Source organism: Aythya fuligula, chromosome 4 (assembly GCF_009819795.1).
Source record: "Aythya fuligula isolate bAytFul2 chromosome 4, bAytFul2.pri, whole genome shotgun sequence".
In the NCBI taxonomy this organism is placed as follows: domain Eukaryota; kingdom Metazoa; phylum Chordata; class Aves; order Anseriformes; family Anatidae; genus Aythya; species Aythya fuligula.
In genome coordinates this window covers 23,720,949-23,747,542 of record NC_045562.1, presented here as the reverse complement: position 1 = coordinate 23,747,542, position 26,594 = coordinate 23,720,949, and the positions used below count along the sequence as shown (strand labels likewise).

The window sequence follows — 26,594 nt, the reverse complement described above, 5'->3', positions numbered from 1 at the left end:
CTATTCAAATACTTTACTAATATCCAGTGCTTGAACAAAAACTCAGTTTTTCAGTTTGTTGTATTAGGACTTTGATGTCATGGTACCTTTGGTTGCCCTTAAAAGAAAGAAGAAAAGAAGACTTGCTAGCTGTACAAGTGGATTTTTGGTTAACTGCATGCTAAGTGATTTAGGAAACGTTTAATAATGTTAAATTTAGTTATAGAAAATTAAGGGATTATATGGTTTGAGATTTTTCACATATCTTTATTGCAATATTAGTACATGGAGTTTTACTTCATCCTCCACTGGATGATTACTGTTTTTTGCCAGCAGTTGGAGACGGATGCAGGAATAGGCAAAGATAATTGGCCTATGATGCATTTGCAGCTACTAGTGTTTCTTGTCTTATTTTTTTCATATATAATTGAGACAAAGCTTTTTGCTTTATTTACAGGTAATCATAACAGTTTTCAGCAGTTTAAGTTCCCATCCACTGTCACGTGAAGATTTTAATTGCATCTATACCTTTGAGCTGAAAGTATCACCAGTTTGTTGAAAGGGTAATACAGTATCTCTATTCATTTAGTCCCTGATGATCCTGACACTAAATGTGAGCCGGTGTTAGGTTCTCTTGACAGACTTGTCATACTAACGTGTTGGTGCTCAGACTAGAAAACTCAGTTCACGTACATCGTGGAACTGCTGTAGGCTTTGAACAGCAACAAAGCTCAGTTAGTGCTTAACTAGGGGTGATGATTAACATCGTTCAGAATCCTGAGCAAGGTGCCCTTATACAGGGGCAAAGCAGCCTGTAAGCAAAGGCTTTCCTAAAAATAGTAATATAAATCTGTTTGAAATTGTGATTTTAGGGTATAAGAAGCAGTAATAATGCGGGTATGATTCGTTTAGCATACTGTAGAATTTTCTTTCCCAAGAGAGGTACATCAGCAACATCTTTATCATTTAGTCATAGACCAAGACTACTGTCAGGCATTTCTTCAGCTGTGTGAGATGTGTCTGAATTAATCCTGTATTTCCCATATATTTTATGAGATTGCAACATACACAGAATTGCTCATTGTTTGTGGTTGAGGTGAAGTCTTGATAGGCAAATAATCTGAAAAGTTTCAGTAGTAGGGTGGGAAGTTCCTTTTCATTCTCGTGTGTTTGTCTGGAATACTACATAACAACAAACCATCTTTTGTTAATCTGGGAATGCCACTTTCCAGAAATGTAGTGGGTGTCTTGATTTATTTTATTTCTTTTTCCCCTGGGGTGTCATAATTTCTGACTAAGAGGTTAAAAAATAAAAGTATTGCTTCTATTCTTTATTTGCCTGCTGTGTATTTGAGAACTTAACTTCTTTGTGATAGTCTTAATGGAAACTGTGCTGGAGTAGGACTGGTGCTGACACTGAGGTGCATAGTGATGTTGAGGGAATTCTGCTCTTTTAAAACAGAGTAATGCTGACCACCAACACCGAGTTAATATCTGACACTTCAGGCTGCTCTTTTCTCACTTTGCTTTGTTTATTTGTTGACTGAACAATTCTAGCTTTTGCATTTGTTGTATTAATAACTGGGGAAACAACTTGTTAATCCAGTCCAGAAGGGCATGGGTTGTCTGGGTTATAAGCTTCTTAGGGAATTGGGATTTTTATTTTAGTTCTCTGGAATTTCTTGAGGATTTGGTAGTTGCTGTAACCACACAGCTGGAAAGTTTTGTATGATAACGTCCTAAAGAGCACAGCTGATGAAATGTGCTGCTGCAGTGCTGAATTGTGGTGTGAACAATACATTTTTTATTTCCCTTCCCACCTCTTTTTTTTTCCTTGGTACACTGCGCTGTCTGACATGAAACTCAGGAGCATACCAAAAAATTATAATTAGCTGCAGAAGGAATAAATAATCAGATCTATGAGACTATCCTGAAGGAGAGAAAAGAAGCATTCCGATGAATTAGGGAAAATCAGGCTTTCTACATTTCCCAGCCCCTGCCGCGAGCCTTTCAGGCTCTGCTGGCTGTGATGGAAATACAGTGCTTTTGTGGGTTTTTGTTTGTTTGTTTTTTAATGTTGTTAAACATAGGATGTTCTGCATTTGCAAAGGTTGTGACCACTCCTCCTCTGCCAGTTGAAGCCACTCCCTACATAACCCAAACACGTTACACGCCATGATTCTGAAGGTATTTTACATTTTAACACTAGCTTTTGTGCAGTGAACCACTTTTCTTACAGACAGTACATTTTGGGGGGGGGGGAAGAAAAAAATGTTTGTTTTTTTTTTTAGGAGGCAAATAAGAATGATTCAAACAGCACCTCGTTTTCAGAGCTCAGAAGCACTGTAAAATCAAGCTTGAAACACTGACCAGCTTTAATTTAAAAGACAGCAATATGTAATTCATTAATTGTTTTAGTGCTGGTTTCTGTGTTCCAGTTCAGAATCCTATACATAGATAGAATGTAAATTGCTGCTAACAGCATTCAGATTATATGTTTAAGAATTAAAAGCTTACTGGTATAGAATCATGTCATAGAGTTCAGATCTGGGTAGCGTTTAGTTTTGAATAAAGTTTAGCACTGAGCTCATCATACTTGCATATGTTCAGGTTTTGTATTTTTAGTTTCCACTGTGCCTTCTGTCATGGCTTGGATGACTTACATTTCCCACTGGTTTGATGAAGATGATTGGTATGAAGGACAACAACGAGTAAGATTTGTTTAAATTAATATTTTTTCTTATCTCCATTGTTTCTCTTCTTTAAGCTGCTGTTTATTACATTACTAGCACCAAAATTAATGTTTCCATGGTACTAAGAAGGGATTTTTTTGGTACTTTTATTGGGATCTAGAATCATAGATAATGACATCAAAAATGATTTTAAAATGTTTCTAGCTGGATGAAATATATTGGAAGTTCAGTGGACAGCTGTTTGTATTTTTAGTTTGCATAATTTAATGACTAGAACCCTTTAATATCTAATGAGATAGAAATAGAGCACTTAAGCTTCTTGTATGGGGAGGAAAGAATATACTCTGCATGGAATAAACTAATTATAGGCGTTAATTGAATAAAACCAAGCAAAATTGGGGGAGATGAAATTCATCTAGGTTCATTTCCAAGTTGTACCTTGGATATTTGTGCAGTTTTTTTCCTAACATTTTTCTGTAGAGGAGGAGTGGTTACTATAGCAACATTTGCAGGATATCTTGAATTCCTTTTATGTTTGTTAACTGCATGCCTTGGGCAAGCTTGATCTACTGCTGCTTTCATAGATTTAGGGTGAGAAGTGAACATAAGTCACATTTCTTGCACTGTATTAAGCTCCTTTACATAACCATGTATTTTTGTAATTTCTATTCCTCATTTTGATAGTATTTTCTTAGCTGTTGAATCGGAATGCAGATGATGCTACTGAAACATAAGGGACAGCAGCTTTTTTAATTGTATTGTCATGTATCACTTGGTAATGTCATTTATATGTTCGTAAATATTTAAAAACTAGCAGATTTTTAATGCTTTTTCAACTGTTGTAATTTTACATGTCTCTTACCATATGAATGTCTCAGATGTAGAATAATCTGTTAATCGGTGTTCATCAGGGACTTGGATGTGAGATGTGCCCAGAGGTAAATTCATCTGATATCACAAGTTCTTTCTTGGCAAGTAGCCAGCACAAAAGCAATCTTCTGGTGATTGTGGTAGCTCTGGGTTGGAAGATGAGAACAGAATTCTTATGGAGGGAATGAGATGTTTTATAGCGAGATAAGACGTGGTTATATGTATTATATAAGGCATCTAAAAGCTGGAGTTCTTGTACCAGATAAATAATAAATACTCTAGTTTTGTTACCACTGTTATGTATCTCAGGTTGATTGTATGTAGCTCAAGATTCCTGGAGATGTATTAATGAATCATCAGCATTTCTCCTTAGTCTGTTTCAGACCCTAGTATTTCTATTTAGATTGTCGTTGTAAAGTTGCACATTAAAAGATACTCACATTAAACTATACAAGTAGTGTAGTCAAGAAAGTCAAGAATGCTCCTTTGCAAAATTTTTGCCAAGTTAGTTTTTGTAATGTTAAATTATTATCCTTACATTTTCTAAGCAGGGTATCTGTCTTAGATTAATGTTTTTGACTTTAATTTTTGACTTTAATTTCAGATAAGAATTTGTATCTGCTTTAAAATTCTAATAGTCATGTCCATGAGATGCTTCTCTGTGTGTTGTGGAAAAGGAATTTGAAATTGTGGAGGGTTTATGAGTGTGGATTATAAATATAAAAATATATCCTTAGTGATGTTTTCATAGCTAGTCGAAGTGGCTGAGTTAAAAATTCATACAGCACCTACTTTATTATAATTTCTAATACCTGAGTGCTTGGCTTTGAAATAGTGTTCTATTACTGTTGATTCCCTTGGATATGTTTATATACTTCTGACCTGATATAATATAATTATATATTATATATATAATTATAATATATAATTATATATTATATATATAATTTATATATATAATATAAATACAAAGAGAAACATTTGATCAAAATTGTTTCAAAAAAAAATTTTTTTTGTCATTTACTACATATCTTTGCCCCATGTCTGATGCCATGTCATCAGACATGGGCAAAAATACCAGTCTGCAGAAGGACAACTCTGATTATAATTGCACAAATGATGTATTCGTGCCTGTACAAAGGGATTAGGGGAGCAGATAAATGGAAGAATCTCTGTTTGCTGAGCTGGCACATAGTGCTTTGGCTTTGTGTTTATTGTGGAGGTTTAAAATCATTGTGAAAACTAGTAGAAAGTTTTTCTTTTTCTTTCTTTTTTTTTTTTTTTAAAGGTGTGCTTTTCCTAGTCAGTGTCTGACTAGTGTCATAACTGATTATGCTCACTTTGAACACTTGTTAGGTTGTTTTCCATGCATTAGGAGATTTGCAGCCAGCATTTGCCTAACATGAATCTAGCCCAGGTTTTGGATATTTTTGAAGAATCTTGCTAAAATTCAAAGTCGTCTTCAATTATTCAGTACACCGAAAAACTGCTCTGTCTTGCAGACATGAAGAGACTTCTCGTTATGCTTAAAGACCTCCATGTTTTTAACGAGGTGAATTCTTTGTCTATTCTCCGGTGCTTCGAACTGGCAGTTGAATAGGGCAATGAATGTGAAATGCTGTGGTTCACACATCATGTTTTCACCTCTAATGGATTTTCCTACAAAGTTGGACGCGTATGTCGAATGTTTTTTAAAGAGACTTTTTTATGTCAGTAAAGTAGGTCTTTAATTATGACATTATCATTGACATTCCCGAAAAATGGGGACGATGGACTGGATGAGAGGTAATACTGGTGCGTGCCACCCCTACAGGTGTGACAGCAAGTTTTCTTTGTAAGAAAACATACACACTTAATTGAATGATAGTGACAATAGAACTAATGGAAGCAGAAGCACTTGACACCTGAGTACATACAGCTGCTCCAGCTGGATTGACCAGCCTTTTGGTCTATACAGAAGTGTAATGATTAACGTATGGATACTGTATATTCACTTCTGTGCACATGCCACTTTGTAGATGTACTCATATGGACCCCAGAGGCTCACAGTGTGGGTGCACGTTATTTGTTGTGGTTGATGGTTGTAAGTTTGGGAATATTTGCAACGTGCAAGCATAGCTCCTGGTAATTAAAGGGTGCCAAGTGATGGCTTTAAACAGCTGTTATTAATGTGTAAATGTTGCTGTAGTAGTCAGATAAAAAACAACAAACAATGAAATGCACTGAGTACCTGAAGCAGAGGAAAAGGAATTAGGTTGAAATTAAAATGGTGCCTGTTAAAGAGCTGCAGTTGCCAGGCTACTGACACCGCTGCTGTGTGTGTGGTGGGTGCGACACAATGCTCAGTCTTTTCTCCTGCATCCTTTAGTAACTGCATTATTCTGTGAACATCAAGGTTTAGTTTCTTCATCTGTCAAGTTAAGTGATATAATTCAACAACCAGAACAAGATTTTACATTTTTGGGAGCAGCAAGGTATTGGAATGAACATGGAAATTCGTAAGTGGTTTACAAAAAATGATACCTATGCTAAGGTAGGGATTATTAGGCATTTATCTCTAAGTCATTGATATATAGCCATGTCTATGTATCTAGTCCATTCAGATGTTATTTTTAAATAATATTACCTCTGTGGAATACAGAATTTCAATTTATTTTTTTCCTATATTTAGCAGCAAGGAAGGACTTTAAATGTTGCTGCTCATGCCAATTGGGGAAAAAAAAAAAAAAAAAAAAAAAAGGTTTTTGTTGTCCTCCCTCTTCCCCTCATCTCCTTGGAAACTGTGGGCATCCTTTGATAGCTTTCCCAGTGCAGTATTTTTATATTCACATTTTTTTCCAGTGTATTCTTCAGAGCCTAGTATAACTGTTTGTATATCCTTTATATTGAAAGAAAATATTTTTAACAAAAGATGAAAAAAAATCTCCATTATTTAAAATGCAACATGTATAGTCATATATATGTCTATAATATATATTCATTTATATTGCATTTGTAGATTTTTGCCATTTTACTCGTGTTGTTTTGGTGAATGCTGTTTTATCCCATGTACTATAAGCATGTCCAACAGAAATTTGTAATGGCTGAAAAGACCTGCAAGAAACTGCTTTGATACAAGGTACTTGAGAGACGTAACAGTGTCACGCAACTGCAATTTCTTCTTCAAGATACAATTATAATGCATTTCAAAGCAAATGTTTCTTACTAATTACAATATATTTAAAGAATAGGGAAAGGGAAATATTAACAAGGTTAAAACAGCACATATTAGCAAATCAAGTTTAAAGTGCTTGTTAAAATACAGCTCAAAATATTTTACATATGCAATGTAGTTTCAGTTGTGAATATTTTTATTTTTTTTAACCTAAGGAAAAAACTGTATTAGGAATCAAAGTTTAATAATGCTTCCTAAGCATAAGCTACTAACTGGAGTGAAATAATGGAGTATCACAAAGCAGCATTTTTTATCCAAATGGTAATCTTACTGAGGGGACATTTTCATTTGGATATCAGATCTTAAGAAAAAAAAAAAAATACAATATCAAAAACAGTTGCTTTAAATTTAAGTTATGAGTGAAGTTTCTTATGGTGAATTTCTTCAAAAGAATTAAAGCTACCTTTTGTCTTTAACGTAAGTGTGGAATAAAGAGAAAGCATAGTCAGATGTGTTCTTTTATTTGGAAAACAGTACTTGGTGCAGCATACCCAGTAAAATTTACAGGCATACATTTAGAACTAGGCTGAAATAGTTTTTTAGCTTTTTTTTTTTTAGTTTTTAGTTTTTTGATCATGATTAGTGTAGCCTGAAATCTAATCAGTGACGAATGCATTTGAAGACTTAAAATATCCTGAAACTACACAAATGTCCTGATAAAACAAACAAACAAAAAACATGTTAGGTCTCTTAGGTGTGTTAATAAGCAGCATGGAAAACATGGATATAGTACTAATAATGGAACCACCTCCAAACCCAAAGTGCTAGTCAGTTTTGTGTGATGATGGTAATTGTAAATACAGCAGGTGGTGGTTGTTCTAGATTGCAGCATTTACGCTTAAAATCCTTCTCAGCTGCTTAGAATAATATTTTCTTATAGATTAATTTTCATATAGTCAACAATTACGTTCCTCTCTCATATGAAGGTGAAAAAGACAATCTTCTGATTATGATAACAGGATTTTTTTTTAATATAGATTACTGTGGAATCCTACAAGACAGGTATGCCGTTACTATGGAGAGAAAAAAAAAAAAAAAAAAGAAATTCTGGTTTATCATCTATTTGAGTTTTTAACTTCCAGTTAGTTTTGCCTATAATCAAACCATGAATAAAACTAGATTTAAAATATTTTCTTAGAGATTAAACTTCATCAAATCAGGAATATAAAGATTCCAGGTAAAGAAAGAAGTTTGTTTTTGTTGTTGTTGTTGTTGTTTTGTTTAAAAAAAAAAAAAAAAAAGAAAAGCAAGAGAATATGTACAAAATATGAGACAAATCTGTTAATTATATGTATTTGTGGACTATTAATTTTTAAAGAAGAGTTCATTTTTTAATCACTTTTATATGCAGTTAATCTATAAATTAAACCTATGAAAATCTAATGTTATGTATCTACCTTCTGATTATTCATGTGTTTAGGTTTTGTTTGTTTTTTCCAATTTTCATTATTTTTGTGTTCACAAAAATTTTTTGTATCCACAGTTTTAATTGTTAGACCATTACTTTCTGAGTTTTAGCTCATTACGCTATTTTGCGTTTTAGTAAATTTTTATGTAATCAGCTGGATGACTTTAATTTCAGAAAACATGGCTGTTAATGGTGCCAGCTATTTTTTTATTGTGACTGGAAGAAATCTTTGTTGCAGTTCTAAATGCCCAAAACACAAATATTTCTGAATGTGATTGATACTTGTAAAGAAAGGGCCTTTGGATTTTGTAATCTTATTAAGAAGTAAAAGACTAAGTGGCAAATTCAGAAACTTGGAGACTATTTACTTTTGTCAGTTTGTGAGAGTGGGGGTAGCGATGATGATTCGTTAATTAATAAGATAAATTGATTTCCTAGGGACTCTTATTGATAGCATGAGAAGGATTGTAAATGAACTGCAGGGTAATGCAATTTATAGCATTTACGGAATGTTTATGTGCCAAGTATATGCCCCAAGCACGTAAGAAAAAAATTAAAATAAAATTAATCATTCAGCTTCGTTTTCATCCCTAGTATTGGAATTTCATTTTAATACATACATAATACTTTTCTCATAAGTTTTTGTCGATATAGCCTGATAGTTCCCTTTGCACTATAGGTCACTGCTGTAGTTGTACAAAAACAACCCTTACACTTAATCAACAAATGCTTTTAGCGTTGCTTCATATCAAAAGTCTTTTTTTTTTTTTTTTTTTTTTTTTTAATTCCCTCTCCTTTGTGGGGCTTAAATTTACCTGATGCTTGGTAAATTGACCATAACTCTCCTCACCTTTTACATTTATAGGCACAGTTCCTTGAATTAAAGACCCCGTCCTCCTTACTCCATGTAGTGTTTTTCCATATAATGTCCTTCAGTCTGTTTACCTATCCACAGTATAAGTATGTCCTTAAATGAGACATTCTTTAGTGTAGTTGCAGATGTAAATTGTCATGTGTGGACCTTACCAGAGCCCACGCTGAAGCACGCAGCGATATGGTGAAACTCAGCTAAATTTTCCTCCACCCATCTGCCCAAGAAGAATCTTTTCTATGGGTGCTCTTACTGATACAAGTACAATAGTTTTCCTTGGATTCCTTCTGCAGTCATTTGGACTTTGTTCTGACACTTAGATCACCATGTTGTGATCCACCTAGTCATCCTTATCAGCCTCAGTTGCAGTTGTTAGGCCACTGGAGTGATCAAAAAGTCATAAGTATGTCTTCAGGTTGATGGAGTTGGCATTGCATCCATTTGCAACTGGGTTGAACCTGGCTTTGTGTCACATGAGGACTGGTTTTTAAGTGATTCAGAAATTCTGTAAAAATTGGTGGCCTTCCCTACTCATCTGCTGTAAATAAATTTACCAAGGCTTGTTGTGAACGTTTTCTTACATCTCAGAATCACAGAATGGTTGAGGTTGGAAAGGACCTCTGAAGCTCTAGTCCAAACCCCACCCTTGCTTGAGTGGGGCTGCCTGGAGCAGACCATGTCCAGACAGCTTTTGAGTATCTCTAAGGATGGAGAGTCCATAACTGCTCTGGGCAACAGTCACCTGCACAGTAGAAAAGTGTTCCCATATGTTTGGGCAAAACCCTGTGTTTCAGCCTGTGCCCATTGCCTACTGTTCAGCACCACTAGAGCCTGGCTCTGTCTGTACAGCCTTCCTTCAAATATTTGTGCAAATGGATATGATCCTCCCCAAGCATTCTCTTCCCTGAAGAGTCCCAACTCTCTCAGCCTTTATTCGTGAGAGAGATGATCCAGTCACTTGCTCATCTTCAAGTTCCTTTATTACATTCTCTCTACTATGTCCATGTCTCTCATGTACTGGGGAGCCCAGAACTGGACCCAGTATTCCAGGTGTGGCCTCACCAGGGCTGAGTACAGGGGATAACCTGCCTTGACCTGCTGGCAGCACTTCTCGTGCAGCCCAGGATACCTTTAGCCTCCTTTGCCACAAAGGCATGGTCCCTCCAGTATTCTTATTACTACTACTTTCATGGTTTATTTATAAAAATAGCACTAAAAAATTGTTAACATACTAAATAAATAATGAAGTGAGCCTCTCCTTAGCGGAGACGCTTTTTTGGTTCAAAGTGTTCTGGTTTATTCTTGTAAGCATGTAACTATGCTTCATAAATAATAATTTAACTAAACTATTTCTGGATACTTTCATATCTCATAAAAGAAAACTTTGAGTTTTCTGCTTCTTAGTGAGTTTTTACTCTGAGCTCCAAGTTTGATATGGTATATAAATGTAATTATGGTTGAAGTTATGCCAGAATGTACTTCCATATGCAATAACACTTGCATTTCTCAAATATATAAAATAAATAAAAAATTTACCTCAATAAAATAGTGAAAGGCTAGTGCCTGTCACTAGTATATGCATATGGAATAGCCAAGCTATCCACAGATAAAACCTTAGCAGAATTCTTTCTTCACATGCATCTAAATGACTTGCCAGATTTCCTTAATAAATAAAACACAAACAAGCCCTGTTGTGTTGCTTTTGTGTTTTTTCGTTTTCTAAAAAAGCAAAATAATTAATGAAGTCCTGATGAAAAGTGCCTACTGATAGGAAATTATTTTCCTAATTTAGTGTGCTTTTAATTGAAAGTATGTGTTTGTATTGATTTGTTATGTTTCATCTTGGTAGCATTTAATATATTGAGCCTTTGTGTTGGTAACAGTGTTTTGGTTGAAGATATTGCAGCACTTTGTTAATGATCCATAGTCTTATAAGGATGAGACTGAAGTGAATTGTACTATAAAATTGAGAATAACAGTATGATAAAAGTATTAATATGCAGAGAGTGAGTAAAGGTTCAGCAAACAATTCCTTTGTAAATGTGTGCGTTCTTGGTATGTCAATGGGGAAATGGCCATGCTCATGCTCTATCTAGCCAGCCTTTTGACATTACCATTGATCAAATATTGACCTAGGCATGTAATTGATCTGGCTCAATAGGGCATTTCTTGTGGTTTTATGTTAAAGTCCCCTCATTTTAAGCACAACAAGTAGTTTGAGAAACAATATTACAAAAATGTCTAGTATATGTTGGTTTTTTTCTTACTATTTCTTGTGTTTCACTGTTCTTACAAGGATCTTGTGTTACAGCTTTTAAATTCCCTGCAAGTGGATATTTCCGTCATACATAGCAGAGAAAATTTGCACTCACAGTAGTGGTCAAATATTGTTTGTGTGATTTTGTGCAGAGCATTATGCTTTTATTTAGAAAGTTTTGAACCTGAGTGTAGGAGAAAATAAACATGGTGAAGAACAGCTTCAGCTACTGCAAACCAAGATCTATTCAGGTTTTCATGTGCTATCTTCCACTCCCACAAATAGACTCCTGTGAGTGGTTATAAAATCCCTGCCATGCTTCACACCGAAGCCCGTGAATGTCTGGTCAGTGTATTTCTGGTTGTTTGTTTATACCTCATAAACACAAGATTTTACTGTTAAAACATGAAGGTTAGCTATATTGTTAAGATACGTATGCATTAAGCATGGGAACAAAACTGCATTGTTCTTTTGTTTAACATTCTGCCTTCATGTTGTAGTTAATGATTTTCTGTTTTAAAGGCAAAAATGTCACAGGTGAAACAAGTGGGTCTTTTAGCTGCTGGATGTCAGCCGTGGAACAAAGATGTGTGTGCTGCTAGTGGGGACAGATTTGCCTACTGTGCTACCCTTGCTATTTATATTTATCAGGTAAGATTGTTTATATTTAACAGACTAGTTATTTTACATTATTGCTTATCTCATTTTGAGCCCTTTCAATATATGTTTCTATTATGCTTTTGAAAGTATGATTACTGCTGAGAAGATATCTGTATAAAACTCAATCTCCCATTCAAGATACCTCTTTCAAAGTATTTTTTTTTCTGCTAGTTAAAAATAGTGCATAGAGTTGACGTGTAAGCATTGTATTTGAAGTTGTACGTATCTGGAATTATTTGTAAAAGGCTCTCAATCCAGCAAATGTCTGAGATGAATGAAAATCTGTCAAAGAATAACAGCTTTTGAGAGAGAAATGAAGCAATTCTTTGGTTTCATTTGAAGCTGTAGCGTAGAAGTAGTAATTTGAAGCAGTTTTTAATCCGCTCTGGGAAACTTTGAAGATGGAGCTACAGAGCTGTGGATTCAGTGGCCCACGTTATCTTTGGTTTGGAATAACTTATTACTTTCTTTGTTTCTGAACTGCACAGCAGTGTGGTCATTTACAGTCCCCGATTACTGTGCATCAACATGTAAAAAAAAGTATAAATGCTATCACATAGAATTTTCAGATTGAGAAATACTGCATGAAATAAGGATAACCTTACTTGAACTTCATGAGTTACGCTGCTTGTGGGATTAAAATAAACTTTTCTGTGTCAGGTTTGGGGTTCCATGTTTGTTTGTTTTTTTGTTTTGTTTTGTTTTTGTTGGTTTGTTTGTTTTTGTTTTTTTTTTTTACTGCACCAAGCAAATTAAGGAGTTAGGTTTCAAACTCAAGGGATGGAACATGGAAATGTAGATTAACTGTAAAGAATGCATTTTAGTATCCTTATATAAAAATCATGTTAGAGTGCAGTTTTTAAAGAAATATAATGAGCCTGTTGCTACCACCTGTGGGGGGCAAAGAGACTGTGTGCGTGAGGTGCGAGCAGGTGGATGACCTGGTCCACCTCATGGCAGAACTCAAGGAGGAAGTCGAGAGGTTGAGGGATATCAGGGAGTGTGAGCATGAGATAGACTTGTGGAGCAACTCCCTGCATGACCTGAAGGACAGGCCCCAGGGTGAGACACCCCAATTGGGGGTGGACCCTCTGCCCTGTTGCTGTCAGGCAGAGGCAGGGGACCTAGGAGTTGAGGAGGAATGCAAACAGGTCCCTGCTCGATATCACAGGCGATGCCCTCCCCCACCAGCCCGACCTTCCCAGGTGCCCTTCCACAACAGGTTTGAGACCCTGGAGGTTGAGAAGACCAGTAGCTGAGGAAGAGGTAGAAAATCTTCCCAGGAGGATGTCTAGGGCAAGGAAGTCAACTCCACGCCTCAGGACTGCCTTCACCAGGACAGAAAGAAGGGTGATTGTTGTGGGCGACTCCCTTCTCAGGGGAACAGAGGGACCTATTTGTCGACCTGACCCTACCTGTAGGGAAGTCTGCTGCCTCCCTGGGGCCAGGGTCAGGGACATTGCCAGAAAGCTTCCCAACCTGGTTCTCCCCTCTGACTATTATCCTCTTTTAATAGTCCAGGCTGGCAGTGATGACATTGAAGAGAGAACCATCAAACGGGACTTCAGGGGACTGGGACAGTTAGTGAATGGATCAGGAGTACAGGTGGTGTTTTTGTCCATCCCTACGGTGGCAGGAAAGGGTACAGAGAGGACATGGAAAGCCCACCTGATAAAGACATGGCTCAGAGGCTGGTGCCAACACAGAAATTTTGTTTTTTTTGACCATGGGGTGCTTAACTTGGTACCCAGCCTGATGGCCGCAGACGGGTCCCTATCTCTAAGGGGAAAACTGATTCTTGGCCAGGAGCTGGCAGGGCTCATTGAGAGGGCTTTAAACTAGGTGAGAAAGGAGACAGGGCTGAAAGAAGGCTTGTTAGAGCTGTGCCAGGGGTAACAATGGCAAGGCTGGGAGAGAAGGCAGTGGCCCAACTGAAGTGCATCTACACTAATGCACGCAGCATGGGTAACAAACAGGAGGAGCTGGAAGCCATCGTGCAGCAGGCAGACTACGACTTGGTTGCCCTCATGGAAATGTGACACACTTGCTGGATGAAGGAAAGGCTGTGGATGTGGTCTACCTTGACTTCAGCAAGCCTTTTGACACCATTTCCCACAACATTCTCCTCAAGAAACTGGCTGCTTGTGGCTTAGACTGGCGTACGCTTCGTTGGGTTATAAACTTGCTGGATAGGTGGGCCCAAAGAGTCGTGGTGAATGGAGTCAAATCCAGCTGGAGGCTGGTCACTAGTGGCACAAGTGTGTTTTAGGTTGGATATTAGGAAGAAGTTTACTGAGAGGATTGTGAGGCATTGGAATGGGCTGCCCAGGGAAGTGGTGGAGTCACCATCCCTGGAGGTCTTTAAAAGACGTTTAGATGTTGAATTTAGCAATATGGTTTAGTGGAGGACTTGTTAGTGTTATGTCAGAGGTTGGACTCGATGATCTTGAGGTCTCTTCCAACCTAGACAATTCTGTGATTCTGTGATAATAGTTTATAAGTGAAAACAATAGAATGCTAATAGTGCTTGGGATAATTGAATATTTGACACCTTTTCAGTGTAAGTAAAATACATAGGAATTTCATTTATTTAAATGTCAAGTACTGAGAATTGTTAATCCACAAAAATTTCATTTGTAAGCCTGTTACATGAGCAGTTCTCTGACCCAACAGTATTTAAAGTGAGCTTTCAAAATATGTATTTCTAAAATGAATTTTTACTTTTTGTTTAGCTGGATCACCGTTACAATGAATTCAAGCTCCGGGCAATTATGTCTGAGCATAAGAAGACAATCACAGCCATATCCTGGTGTCCGCACAATCCTGATATGTTTGCAAGTGCCAGTGCAGACAGTTTAGTAATTATTTGGAATGTGACTGAACAGAAAGTTGTGGCCAAGCTGGACAACACAAAAGGTACTTCAAACATGGAGATCTATTTTTCAATAAAGTTCTTTTCATCTCCACGTATCAGAAATACTTGACATAAAGTAAATTCAAAGCATTCAGTAGGCCAGTGGTTTAATAATTGCATAACACAATATTCTTCTGATTGTTATAGTTCGTTTTAGAAAATTATGATAGTGTGTTAGAGGAAATTGCTCTGAAGTATCTAGTAATTGGTGAAAAGTTTATTTTCTCTAAAGTACTTGACCAACTGAAGAATTTACTTTGTCATTGATTATTGGTTGAGCAGAAATAAACATTTTTTATCATAAGAAATAAGAATAAATAATTAAGATTTAAACATTGGATCATGTATTTTCATGATAACTTTACAGTTAAAGTGAAAAATAAGATGTAGCATTCTTTACAGAAGTGAAAGCAAATAACATGTAGTGTTCAGCAGGTTCAAGTATAAATTATCAACGAAATTGAAAAATAGTTTTTGTTTAAATACCTTAACTCTTGTCCACCTGCATCTTATCTAAGGACTTGAAACTGCTGACAAGATTGTAATAGAGGTGTAGGGGGATTGAAAGTCTATACCTGTCACCTTTCCCTGCCCAGTTCTCACTCATTCCCTTCAGTCAAAACCAGCACCTGTATTTCTGTTCTTATAGGCAATCTCTCCAGCTGTGCTTGACTCCTACATTTGCTTTCTTGGAAAATAGGTGTAACCCAAGGACAATCAGTATCTCAGGTTCTTCCAAGATATTTTGGGACTCTCTACTCTGTTCTTTTCAGCGGATTTAGAATACCCCTGAAAATCTTGTGTATCATGCATATCCTGCAAAAGGAGTAAGTAGGGAAACACACGATGATTTGATCTAATCCAAACAGAATATTTGCTCAAATTATGCATTAATATGAAAGCTGATATTTATTTTTCAACACATTGCTTGCTTAAAAAGCTACTTCAGCCAGTGAATACATGTGAAGTAATATTTTTTCTTATTTTAAATTTTCTAAAATCGTATTATTTTTAGGATAATATACTTAAACATCCTATTAACAAGGTAGTATTAAAGAGAGCAAAAATAGCATTAAAGTATCAAAATAGGAACAGTTGTGAATCTTCATCTTGAGAAGTTTGTCTTACTGTCATTCACCCCTTCAGACACATGTTATTAAATTATGGGGATAATTAGCGTTGGAATTGTTAAGGTCAAAACCTTTAAATGGCAGTCCTCACAGGTAAGTGCTACGCAACAGAGTTAACTGGCAGATGTCCAGAAAGAAGTTATCAAGAGTTTGCTGTAACTACAGAGTTTTCCAGTTCTATCACAAATACCTGCCTCTGTTTTATTTATCCCTAGATTAAATTATGTTTTTTGTTTGTTTTTTTTTTTTTTAAAAAAAGAAAATTGTAAAATTGTCAGTATTTTACTATTTTACTAGCTTAATAGCAAATAGCTAGCAATAAAACAATAGTGGTAGATGGAATTGTGAATGAATGACAGGATTGTTTACAGGATCAGATTTAACCTCTTTCATATATGTGATTGGCTTTGGCACTAATGAAATCAAATGTAAGTATCATGAAATACAGCCGATCAAAGTAGTATTAAAATAATTTGAGAAATATTTCTGCTTTCTGCATATGGATACTTGTAGATTACTTTTATATTGTTTAAATTTCAGTCTAATAGTTTTTATGTAGAAGAATAATTGTTTCTACAGCTTGTCAAGACAGTTGCTGATACTGGGCCCAACAGTAATATACTGAATTTCCTATTCTGGTTCTAACAAGGTTTACCTGTGTGTTTCAGGAATTCCTGCGTCACTTAGTTGGTGCTGGAATGCAGGTGATGCAGTTGCATTTGTGTCCCACAGAGGTCCCTTGTACATTTGGACTATCTCAGGACCTGACAGTGGAGTAACTGTACATAGAGATGCACATAGTTTCTTGTCAGATATCTGTCTATTTAGATGGCATCCGAAGAAAAAAGGAAAAGTAGTCTTTGGACATACTGATGGAAGTCTGTCTATTTTTCAACCAGGTAAAAACTGATACTGGAATATATATGTATATATTTTTATTATTGTCTGTTGCCTCTTTGCATGTAATTCTGTTTTTTTTTCATTTAGGTTTTAGAAATATAGGCACATACATAAAACTTGTTCTTAATTCATAGTATTTCTCTTCCTTCTATATCACAGAAATATATTTGTTTAGTTGAAGTGTGCAGAGCATTTTCTTTCTCGCTTCCCCCTTTTGATAAGTCTAACAAACTTTTTCTGGGGAATGATAACAGCCACAATTTTCTACTGAATTTTCTGTATTTCCCAGTAAGTTTGTTAATCCAAATAGACAGACTTGAATTTTTCACTAGTCTCTTACTTTGATTCTGTTTGTTCTAGAGCCCCCTGCTTCATATTCTAGAGTCTGCTGACTTTTTCATTTCATTTAATGAATAACAGTGTGTCAGAATTTGTGTTAGAGAGTTTAGGATTCTCTTCTCAAAGAGACTACTTGGGCAAGAGTTTTTCTCCTTATGTTTGTAATGCACAGCGCATGTGTATGCATACTTCATTAGCAGAATACTAGACTAATTAAAAAAAAGTGTTTTGCTGAATAAGGACCTGTCCTTTCAAGTTAAAATTCGGCACTCTTTCATAAACAGTTTTCTGTGAAGACACATAACAATATGAGATGGACTATTTAGATTTTTTTTTTCTTTTCTGTCTATTTCTTTTTCCTCCACTGAAACATGATTTTTCAACTTTGAGAAAAAATAGTTCTTTAAATAAATCATTCATTTTACACAATGTTATATTCCAACAGCCATTGAAAATTTGTTCCCCTTCAGTTCACTGTAATAAGTTGTCACTAAGGATGTCACAGAAAATAAATTCCCTTGCTTCAGCAATGCTGGCTGACTTAGTACTAGCATAGGGAAATTAAAATCTGTTTTAATATCACCTCTAAATATGTATCAAACAGAGTTTTCATGAATAGTTTGCCTAGAATTATTTCAATATGAAAATAGCATTAATAGCAAAAGGATTTAAAATGTCAGAATTTTTGTCATGCAAATAGAACATTGGCTAAAAAGCTGGCATCAATGGCAGTTCTGTATGTACCACAGTACAAGTTCCATTATTTTTTTAATTGAAAATTGTTCATACTGAGGGGGGGTGGGGGGTAGACAAAAATTTTGCTTGTATCTATTTAGAGTATTTTTTTATTTCGTTATTATTGTAATATTATAAATATTTTCTAAGATCATTTAAAAATAAAAATAAATAACAGTGGTTTTCTGTTTTTAATCTATATAAAATTATTGGTTTCCAACAAATTGTAAATTTATATGCAATTGAGTGATTTTTTTTTTCAGAACTTTTCCACTGAAATTCCTGGATATAAATAATGCAGGTTACTTCTTAAATTATTTGGAACTGCAATTGACACTTGAAAATGAACTTCTCAATTTTTTGTTTTTAAATTATTTAAAATTTTACTTTTACAAAATTTTTCAAGGAAATTAATGCATTTTCTGTTGGATTCTATTGTGTGTGTTGTTTTTTTTAATTCCGAACATACTTCTTTTAATGAATTGGATGTAAGATAATTTAGTCAAATAGGATTTTTATTTGTTTTTTTTAGTAACAAATAATCATGGATCTGCAGAGGTCCACTTACAAATTAATTGTCAGAGCTAAGTAGCAAGTTTTACTATGTGGGATGAATTAGTTTGACAAATTCAGATGTATTCAAGACCACGCACTAACTGAAATACCATATTGCTGCCATTCAAAGCCCAATCTTGCATGCAGTAAGAAAATTGAGTATTTCAAAGGATTATATTCCTGAAATTAGGACAATGACATTTGAGCAATCATAATGATTATGAAAGTACACAGGCAAGTCCTAGTTTCTTTTTCCAATGAGTACCCTTACTGTGGTTACATCTTCATGAATGACTAGTTCTTTAAATGTAATTGCACCTTCATGAACTACTAGGATGTCTTAACATTTGGATATAATTGAAAATGTAGGCTTATGTAAGCTAACTAATTTTATCAACCTTGGTTTTCTAGTTTACAGTTTATAGTCATTATTGATCAGATGTTTGTAACTGGTGGCTTCTAAAAAATAACAGTACTTCGAACAAAGGGATGTCAGTAGATTAAATATAGGTCCTTTGTGTTTATATTTTTATTAAAAAATAAAAATAAAAAAGAGATGGGCAGGGAGCTGGCAGTATCCAGTACAGGCTAGTAAGCTAATATTTTGCATTCTGAGCTTAAAGTTCAGCCCTCATGTACCTACTGTAAAATGTGTACAATGGCTTGTTGGACCAGGACTTACTTAAAAATCAATTTAAAAAAAAAAGTTCCTTTTCCATTCTTTTAAAGGGTCCAGTCCTTTTGCAGAATAAGTAAAATACACTTATTGTGGACACTTACTGATTCTACAAAACACTCTCTAGAGAGAACCTGAACATCCACAGCTTCCTGTTAAGTGTTTGAGAGTGCAGTGTGTTGACTTGTTGAAGAATCCAGTCTTTCTGTTTGAGTCACTGCTGAATAATTAGCAGACTACACTACTTACGTCTTTCTCTTGTAGTTATACTTTCTTTTAATTAATTCCAGATTATCCATTTTTGTAGCAGAACATTTAGTGTGAAGAAAATACAGGCAAGGATTTAAGATTAGTAACCTATTTAAAGAAATACAGTGCAGTCATTTAGAACCAGGTGTTCTATACTAGATTACCTTTCATTTGTTCTCAGAATTAAGTACAGCTTACTTAAATCACCTGTGACTCAATCACATGATTCACAGTACAATTGCTTTCTTTTAATAGAAGATAAAATTTAACAGTTAGGGGTTCCCATGAGCTTTTATTCCTGATGCTTGAGAAGAGATGACTACACCTTAGCAGTTTTCTTGTATAAAAACATAAGTGGAATGGAGGAATCAGTTTATGCAGCTGTTAGTTGTAAAATCTTAATTCATTTGCTCAATTTCTGATAAATGATGGATAAAGTTAATGCCAGATACAATGTACAATAACAGAATTTTTATTAGAAAATAATAGTTATTTTAATATTAAGAATGTTCCACAGTGATCAACATTGTTTCTTTTTTGGTTCTAGTTGGGATAGGCTTTGTTCTACACAAAATCATAGTATTACTTAAGTTGGAAAAGACCTCCAAAACTATCAAGTCCAACTGTTTAATCTAGCCAAATCTGCCACTAAACCATATCCCTACGTCAATCATTAACTAATACAGTCAGGCCTTGGCATTTATCAAAATATGATTAATTATATTTTTTGTTATTAAAATTGAAAAGTAAATTTAAAACTGAATAGTTGAAGATGTAAATTAATTATTTCTAGAAAAGTGGTGCAAAATAGTGGATTTTTTTCTTAATACAAGGTTATCTGTTATGCAGGTGTCAAATTCGATATCTAATGGCTTGTTCTGGCTTTAAAATGTATGAATGCTTCATAATTGCACAGGTAGTTTTGGAGAACCAAAAAATTTGAAAGCAATTGTTTGTAAACATTACTTTGCTACTATTTTTTTCTTTTTCACATTGCTTTTCTTTTGCATATTTTTGCTGTTGTGCAAATGTAATACGCCTGTTATGCATATTTGCTTATACTAAAATAGCTCACATCTTCAACTGTGCTGCATACCTCTTTGCTCATGGAAATTATTTGGACAATGTATATTTAACATATTTTTCTTTAGTATAAAATTCTGTTGATAAATCTGAAAGTTGTTTCTATCTTCTGCTGTATTAAAAAAACAAAAGTCTTATCTGATGGAGCTAGGACTACTTTAAGTCAAATATTGCAGTGCCAGCTTCGTTGATTTCACTGGTACAGACAGTAAGGCAAGCTGCTAACAATTTCAGGGAGAAACAAAAATTAGATTTGCAATCCTTGTAAATATCTCAAGGATATATTTGATTTCATTTTGAAATAACTGTATTCTCGTACTCTTAAAGGCTCTAAAAATCAGAAACATGTCTTAAGACCAGAGTCTCTTGAAGGAACAGATGAAGAGGATCCTGTTACAGCGCTGGAGTGGGACCCTTTGTCAACTGACTACCTTCTTGTTGCTAATTTACACAATGGCATACGACTAGTTGATTCTGAATCTTTGTCCTGTATCACAACGTTTAATTTTCCCAGTGCAGCAGCATCTGTTCAGTGTTTAGCCTGGGTTTCTAGTGCACCAGGAATGTTTATAACTGGAGGTAAGCCTTTTCTTTCCTGATTTATGGAAAAGTAGTGAATATAGCACTGAGTCTTCTGTTTCTTAACATTTCTACAAATTAAAGTATACATGTGTTGTACAAAGAAAAAGATGTATGGAAAAGAACATGAAATGACAATAAGCAGTTTTTACATATTTTCTATTTGTGGGGTACAAAAAAGTGATATCAAAGTATTTATGCTAAATAATGTTTTCCTTATGCACACTTAAGCAATATCATTAGAGTTTTTTTATGGAATAGGAATGAACTGAATTGGCACTGAAGGGTGCCAATTCTTGTTCTTCTGCTTTTCTTTCTCTATTTCCAGAAGGATTTTTTTTTTCCTTTTTCCTGCTTCTTTTCTATACTGTAGTTTCAAGGTAGTATAGTTTCAAGGTAGGAGAACCAATAAATAAGGAAAATGAAACTATGAGATTATTTTTATAAAGAGAGAGTTTCCATAGAGTTTATCAGCTGAATTTTAATTAACTAATGTTACTAATTGCTATTGTTAATAGTGAAATTACCACGGAGACAACTGTGCCTGCCTATAAATATTTTTAGGATTCTAAGTTTAATTCATTGTCTTTTTTTTTTTTTTTTTTTTTTTTCTTAAACAGACTGTATACATTAAAAAATTAAAAAAATAAATTGTTCTTTTTTAACCACAGATTCTCAAGTTGGTGTGTTACGTATTTGGAATGTTTCACGTACAACACCTATAGATAATTTTAAATTGAAGAAAACGGGTTTCCATGGTTTGCATGTACTAAGTTCTCCTCCAAAGAAAAAGTGTAAGTTTACATTTGATTGTTATTCATTACAGTTAGAAGTAAGTTAAGAAAATATTTTTGTGAATCTTGGTATACCCAAGATGATCTCTGAAAACTTTTCTTGGCTCTCTAGTTCTTAATTAAGCAAAGTGCTTGCTCTCTGGTGCTGATGGGTGGGACAAATGAATGTGTAAAGGATCAAACTCTTTATAATGTCCTTCTTTAGTAGGCCAGGCTTTGTACAGCAATTGTCCATTTATTTTTCCTTTTTAAATCTCTTTGTAATACAAAGCAATTTCCTCTATATAATTATTATTTATTGCTAAATGGAAAATTAAAAAAATAATCTTATGTTTCTATTTTTTCTTAAGCATTTTTATCACCATCTCCAACTAAAAATCATCATACATCCTCGACAAGTGAAGCTGTTCCTCCGCCAACTTTAACCCCAAACCAAGCATTTTCTCTTCCTCCTGGTCATGCTGTCTGTTGTTTCATGGATGGTGGTGTGGGCCTTTATGACATGGGAGCCAGAAAGTGGGATTTCCTTAGAGATTTGGTATGTCTTATCTCTGTCTTTGGAATGACAATTTTGCTTATATAGCTTTTCTTTTTTTTTCTTTTTTTTTTTTTTTTTTAACAGCAGAAAACAAACAGGAAAAAAAAAAGGAATAAAGTTTTTATAGGAATCTCAAACAAGTTTTATCATTAAAAAAGAGACTAAATTTGTTGTTAGCCAGTAAAGATTTAAGGGTGTTATGGTGGTGGTGGTTGTTTTGCTTTTGTTTTATTTCTTTTAGCTAAAATTTTAGTTTAATTTCATCATCTCCACTGAAATATTACCTAAATGGCTTTCTATAATCCAGAATTAAGGTTCTAGTCAAATCTGAGAAAAAATAAAAGCCACTCAAGTGGTGAGGTCCCTCAGTTTAAAATGACAAAGACCAAATTATTTTTTTTTTTAAAGCAGAAATTCAAAACTGAATTTATCACATATTAGGTAAGCATCTTCACTGGTCTGTTGGTTATTTTTGACGATTTCTCTCTTTTCCTCTTTCCCTACTCCCTTTGCACTGAAAAATGCCAGTAATTTTCAGGTGTACTCCAGTAGGTGTTTGAATAGAGGTTAGTGTTCCATGTTAATTTTTAATAGATTTTTTCTGTAAAGAACCTGAGGCTTAACATTTTTTATATTATCTATTTTTCATGCGTATGTCAAGTTTAACGAGGACCATGTCTGAGAAAACAAGCAGTTGAGATGCAAAACTTCTGAATGATTGAAGTTTAAATTTCAATAGAACAGTCTGTTTTAGAATACAGAAAATTTGCCCTAATACTAGTACATTTTTTTCAAATATAATCAAAATACAGAGCTTTATTATTTCAGTCAGTTTATACCTGAAGAACAAAATTATTTCTGTTTTACAATTTATTTTTTCTTGTTTTTGTCTAGTGTTTTTTTTTAGCGATATTCTTAGCAACTCATTTTCAACGGGCAATGCTAATGCATCCCTGGCATTCCATCACCTTGTTGTTTTAAGGCAGAATGTTTCTGTTTTTAATAAAGATCTATGAAGGGAAGGAGTGTTATAGTCCAAGCTATTTTATGTCTTTTAATTTTGACTGATTAGCCATAACATATAGATTATAATATGGTTTATTTTAGAGTTTGTTCTAGAGTTGGACTTCTGGAAGAAAAAAAAAAAGTAATAAAAATGGATTCAATATTTGTTTCATTTAAGGGACATGTTGAGACCATCTTTGATTGCAAATTCAAACCTGATAACCCTGATCTTCTTGCTACAGCTTCATTTGATGGCACAATAAAAGTTTGGGATATAAATACTTTAACAGCAGTTTACACATCTCCTGGTAATGAGGGGGTTATTTATTCCATTTCTTGGGCTCCAGGTAAGAATATTTTACTTTAAGTCTAAATGTTCTTTGAATTAGCATTGACTTGCAGCAATTTGTGTTATAAAAGTATTAGTTTTAGGTAGGAGGTTGTCTTAAAAGTTTATAAACATAACTGAAGTAATATCTGTAAAACTTGTAAAAACTAGTGCTTCAGAACTCGTTGAAGCTCACCATTATAAGGACTGATCTCTGCCTTTCATACTGAGACTAGAGGAACAAAGCTCTGCAAAGTTTTTCTAGCACTGCATTACAGAGATGATGAGGCTTCCTATGCACAGTAGGCAAATGATTAAAGGAATTTAAATTCTATTTTATGCTGAAAAAGTGGAATATATGTGTTCAGTTCAATCTCATCCTTCTTCAGGTAGTATTCTAATCACTGAAGAGCTCCACTTTTACTTTTCTATTTTTTTTTCATTATTATTTTTGGGATAGGGAGTAGCTTTTCCACAAAGTGTCTACTCTTCCTTAGAGAAGCCACTGAAGTTGGTAGGAAATTTTCTTGTTAGAACTGTTTTGCAATCCATTTAGATGAACCTGAAAGTACATTTCTGATAAAGTTACTGATGTCAGTAGTTGATGATAAGAAAGCTTTCTTGTGATTTAATTATTTGGACAGCAGATACAGTTGTTTGCTTTTTTAATTCTTAATTCAGCTCAGTGCTTTGCTCTCCTATGATTCTAGTGGGAAGCTTAATGTTGTCTGTATAAGTGAAATGAGAAGACACTTAAAAAAAAAAAAAAAAAAAAAAGACAAAAAAAATCTTACACCATGTTCCTCTTCACAGATAATTTTTTGTGCTACATGGAAATTATGACAATATTACATATGTTTTTACATCTTTTTTGTTATTTTGTTCCAAAATTTAAATTCAGTTTAAATTCAGTATCTTGCATTAAGAGAATAGTTTGTTCATGATGGTGAGGGGAAGAATGGGGGTGTTTTTGTATTCTAAATTATTAAAAAAGTAAACTTAAGCCAATTGAAAGTATGTCCTTAAACTTTTGCTCTTAACTTGTTCTCCTTACACTTCATTTTTGCCCACTCCAGACAAAACTTTTCTTGTTTCTTTCACATCCCATACTCCCAGCAATTTCCTCTCCACCTTGTACCATCATATTTCTTCATTCCTAAAATACAATCCAATGCATGCCACCATTTGGATTTGGTCTCATAAGACCTTTAAACATGGTGATACCTCTTTTTTTTTTTTTTTTCCCCTAACTTTCTCCTATCTGAATCTCTTATGTATGTATGTTCTAAACAGCTTTCTAGACTCCTCCTGTATGGATTGCCTTTTTTGCCTCTGAAGTACAGTATAAGTATATGAAGTACAGTATAAAACAACAGTGGAAACTTACCTGTGTCACAGGGTTGTTTAGCAAAATTACAGCTAGATAGATGATCACTGGGGTGGGGAAGAGCCAGTGGCTGTTGGATTAGGCCCAAGTTATGTGACCTGTAGCATTCTCCCTGATTTGTCTTTAGTATATATGGAACTTTAAAAGCAAATGCTTTACTTCAAACTTGAAATATTGAGACTGTATATGTTTTTCAGTTTCAGTCGTATGCATAATGGACATGACTTTTTTGTCACCTTAGTTGCAAAGCTTTCAGCAGGCATTGACAATACTTTTGCAACTATTCAACTTCTGGTTTGCCCTTTTTTCAAAATAGGAATGCAGAAACATAGGTCAGGCTTTTGCTGAAACTGTTATTTGCGACTTAATATCAAATGCTGGCCTTAAAGCATGGAAAAACTGCTGTTTATGTGCATTGATGACTTAATATTTTTTTTTTTTATGAGAGCTTATAAATGTCTTTTTTTAAAGGAGATCTGAACTGCATAGCAGGTGCAACATCCAGAAATGGTGGCTTCATCTGGGATGTCCCAAGAGGCAAAGTGATAACCCGATTCAGTGAGGTATGATGAGCCTGCTTCTCTTTTGTCTATTGCATATAAGTTAGTCATTCCTTCTAGTGCCAATAAATGATGATCTGTCACGTGTTCTTAAAAGACGATATAACAAAAATGTGTAGAAAGATTGATATGGGTGCCAGTTTATCTCTGAGGCAGGTGAAGTTTTTCTTACTTCCTAGGAGTAGATTTGTGACCTGAGAATGGTGAAGCACCAGAAGGTCTCCATTATTTTAAAATTGTTTCTGTAGCGATACATAGGAAAAGCAAAGACAATTTTTTCTTAAATGTGTATGGACATACAAACGTCAAAGCATAAAATGGTGAATTGACGTTCCATATTTTAAAATGTAAGCCCCCCCAAAAAAATTTAATTCCCTGAAGTCTAGACCAAGAAGCTGCATTTTGCAGCACACTAGGCAGTATGGTTTATTTACAATCTTGCCTTGTATTACCTGTAATATATGCAGGCTTTTACAAGTCCTGAAGTGGTACCATAACTAGTTAGTGGCATAAAGAGCTATTTAATAATGTAGTATTCTGTACTATTTTGTATATTCTCAGTATATATATTCTAATATTATGTTAGACAGACATAGTTAACTGTGGCAATATCTGCATTGGAGGAAAGGGCTGCTCTTTAAGAACACCGATATGGAGAAAAACCTTTTTTAATAAAATAAAGCAAGCAAATGAACAACAACAACAACAACAAAAACATTTAGAAGTTCTCAAGTTTTAACATGTAGAACATTGGAACATGTGCTACTAAACATCTGTTCTCAAACACTGGTCCTGATGCATACCCCAGTTAAGTTTTCACATACCACAATTATTCATTCCTACTAATGTCATTATTAGAACAAGCAGCTA

The 26,594-nt window shown here is 34.5% G+C and overlaps 1 protein-coding gene across 1 annotated transcript in view; it reads left to right on the top strand.

Annotated features, from left to right (window-relative positions):
• The first annotated feature begins 2,118 nt into the window (after nucleotides 1-2,118).
• Nucleotides 2,119-26,594, top strand: part of WDR17 (WD repeat domain 17) — a 50,468-nt gene continuing 25,992 nt past the window's right edge. Inside the window, exons 1-10 of the mRNA XM_032186851.1 lie at nucleotides 2,119-2,166; nucleotides 2,590-2,690; nucleotides 11,815-11,943; nucleotides 14,685-14,868; nucleotides 16,665-16,895; nucleotides 20,861-21,112; nucleotides 21,784-21,906; nucleotides 22,257-22,444; nucleotides 23,628-23,796; nucleotides 25,636-25,727. Of these exons, the coding sequence (XP_032042742.1) occupies nucleotides 2,625-2,690; nucleotides 11,815-11,943; nucleotides 14,685-14,868; nucleotides 16,665-16,895; nucleotides 20,861-21,112; nucleotides 21,784-21,906; nucleotides 22,257-22,444; nucleotides 23,628-23,796; nucleotides 25,636-25,727 (1,434 nt within the window). The 5' untranslated portion in view covers nucleotides 2,119-2,166; nucleotides 2,590-2,624. The remainder of the gene's footprint in view (nucleotides 2,167-2,589; nucleotides 2,691-11,814; nucleotides 11,944-14,684; nucleotides 14,869-16,664; nucleotides 16,896-20,860; nucleotides 21,113-21,783; nucleotides 21,907-22,256; nucleotides 22,445-23,627; nucleotides 23,797-25,635; nucleotides 25,728-26,594) is intronic.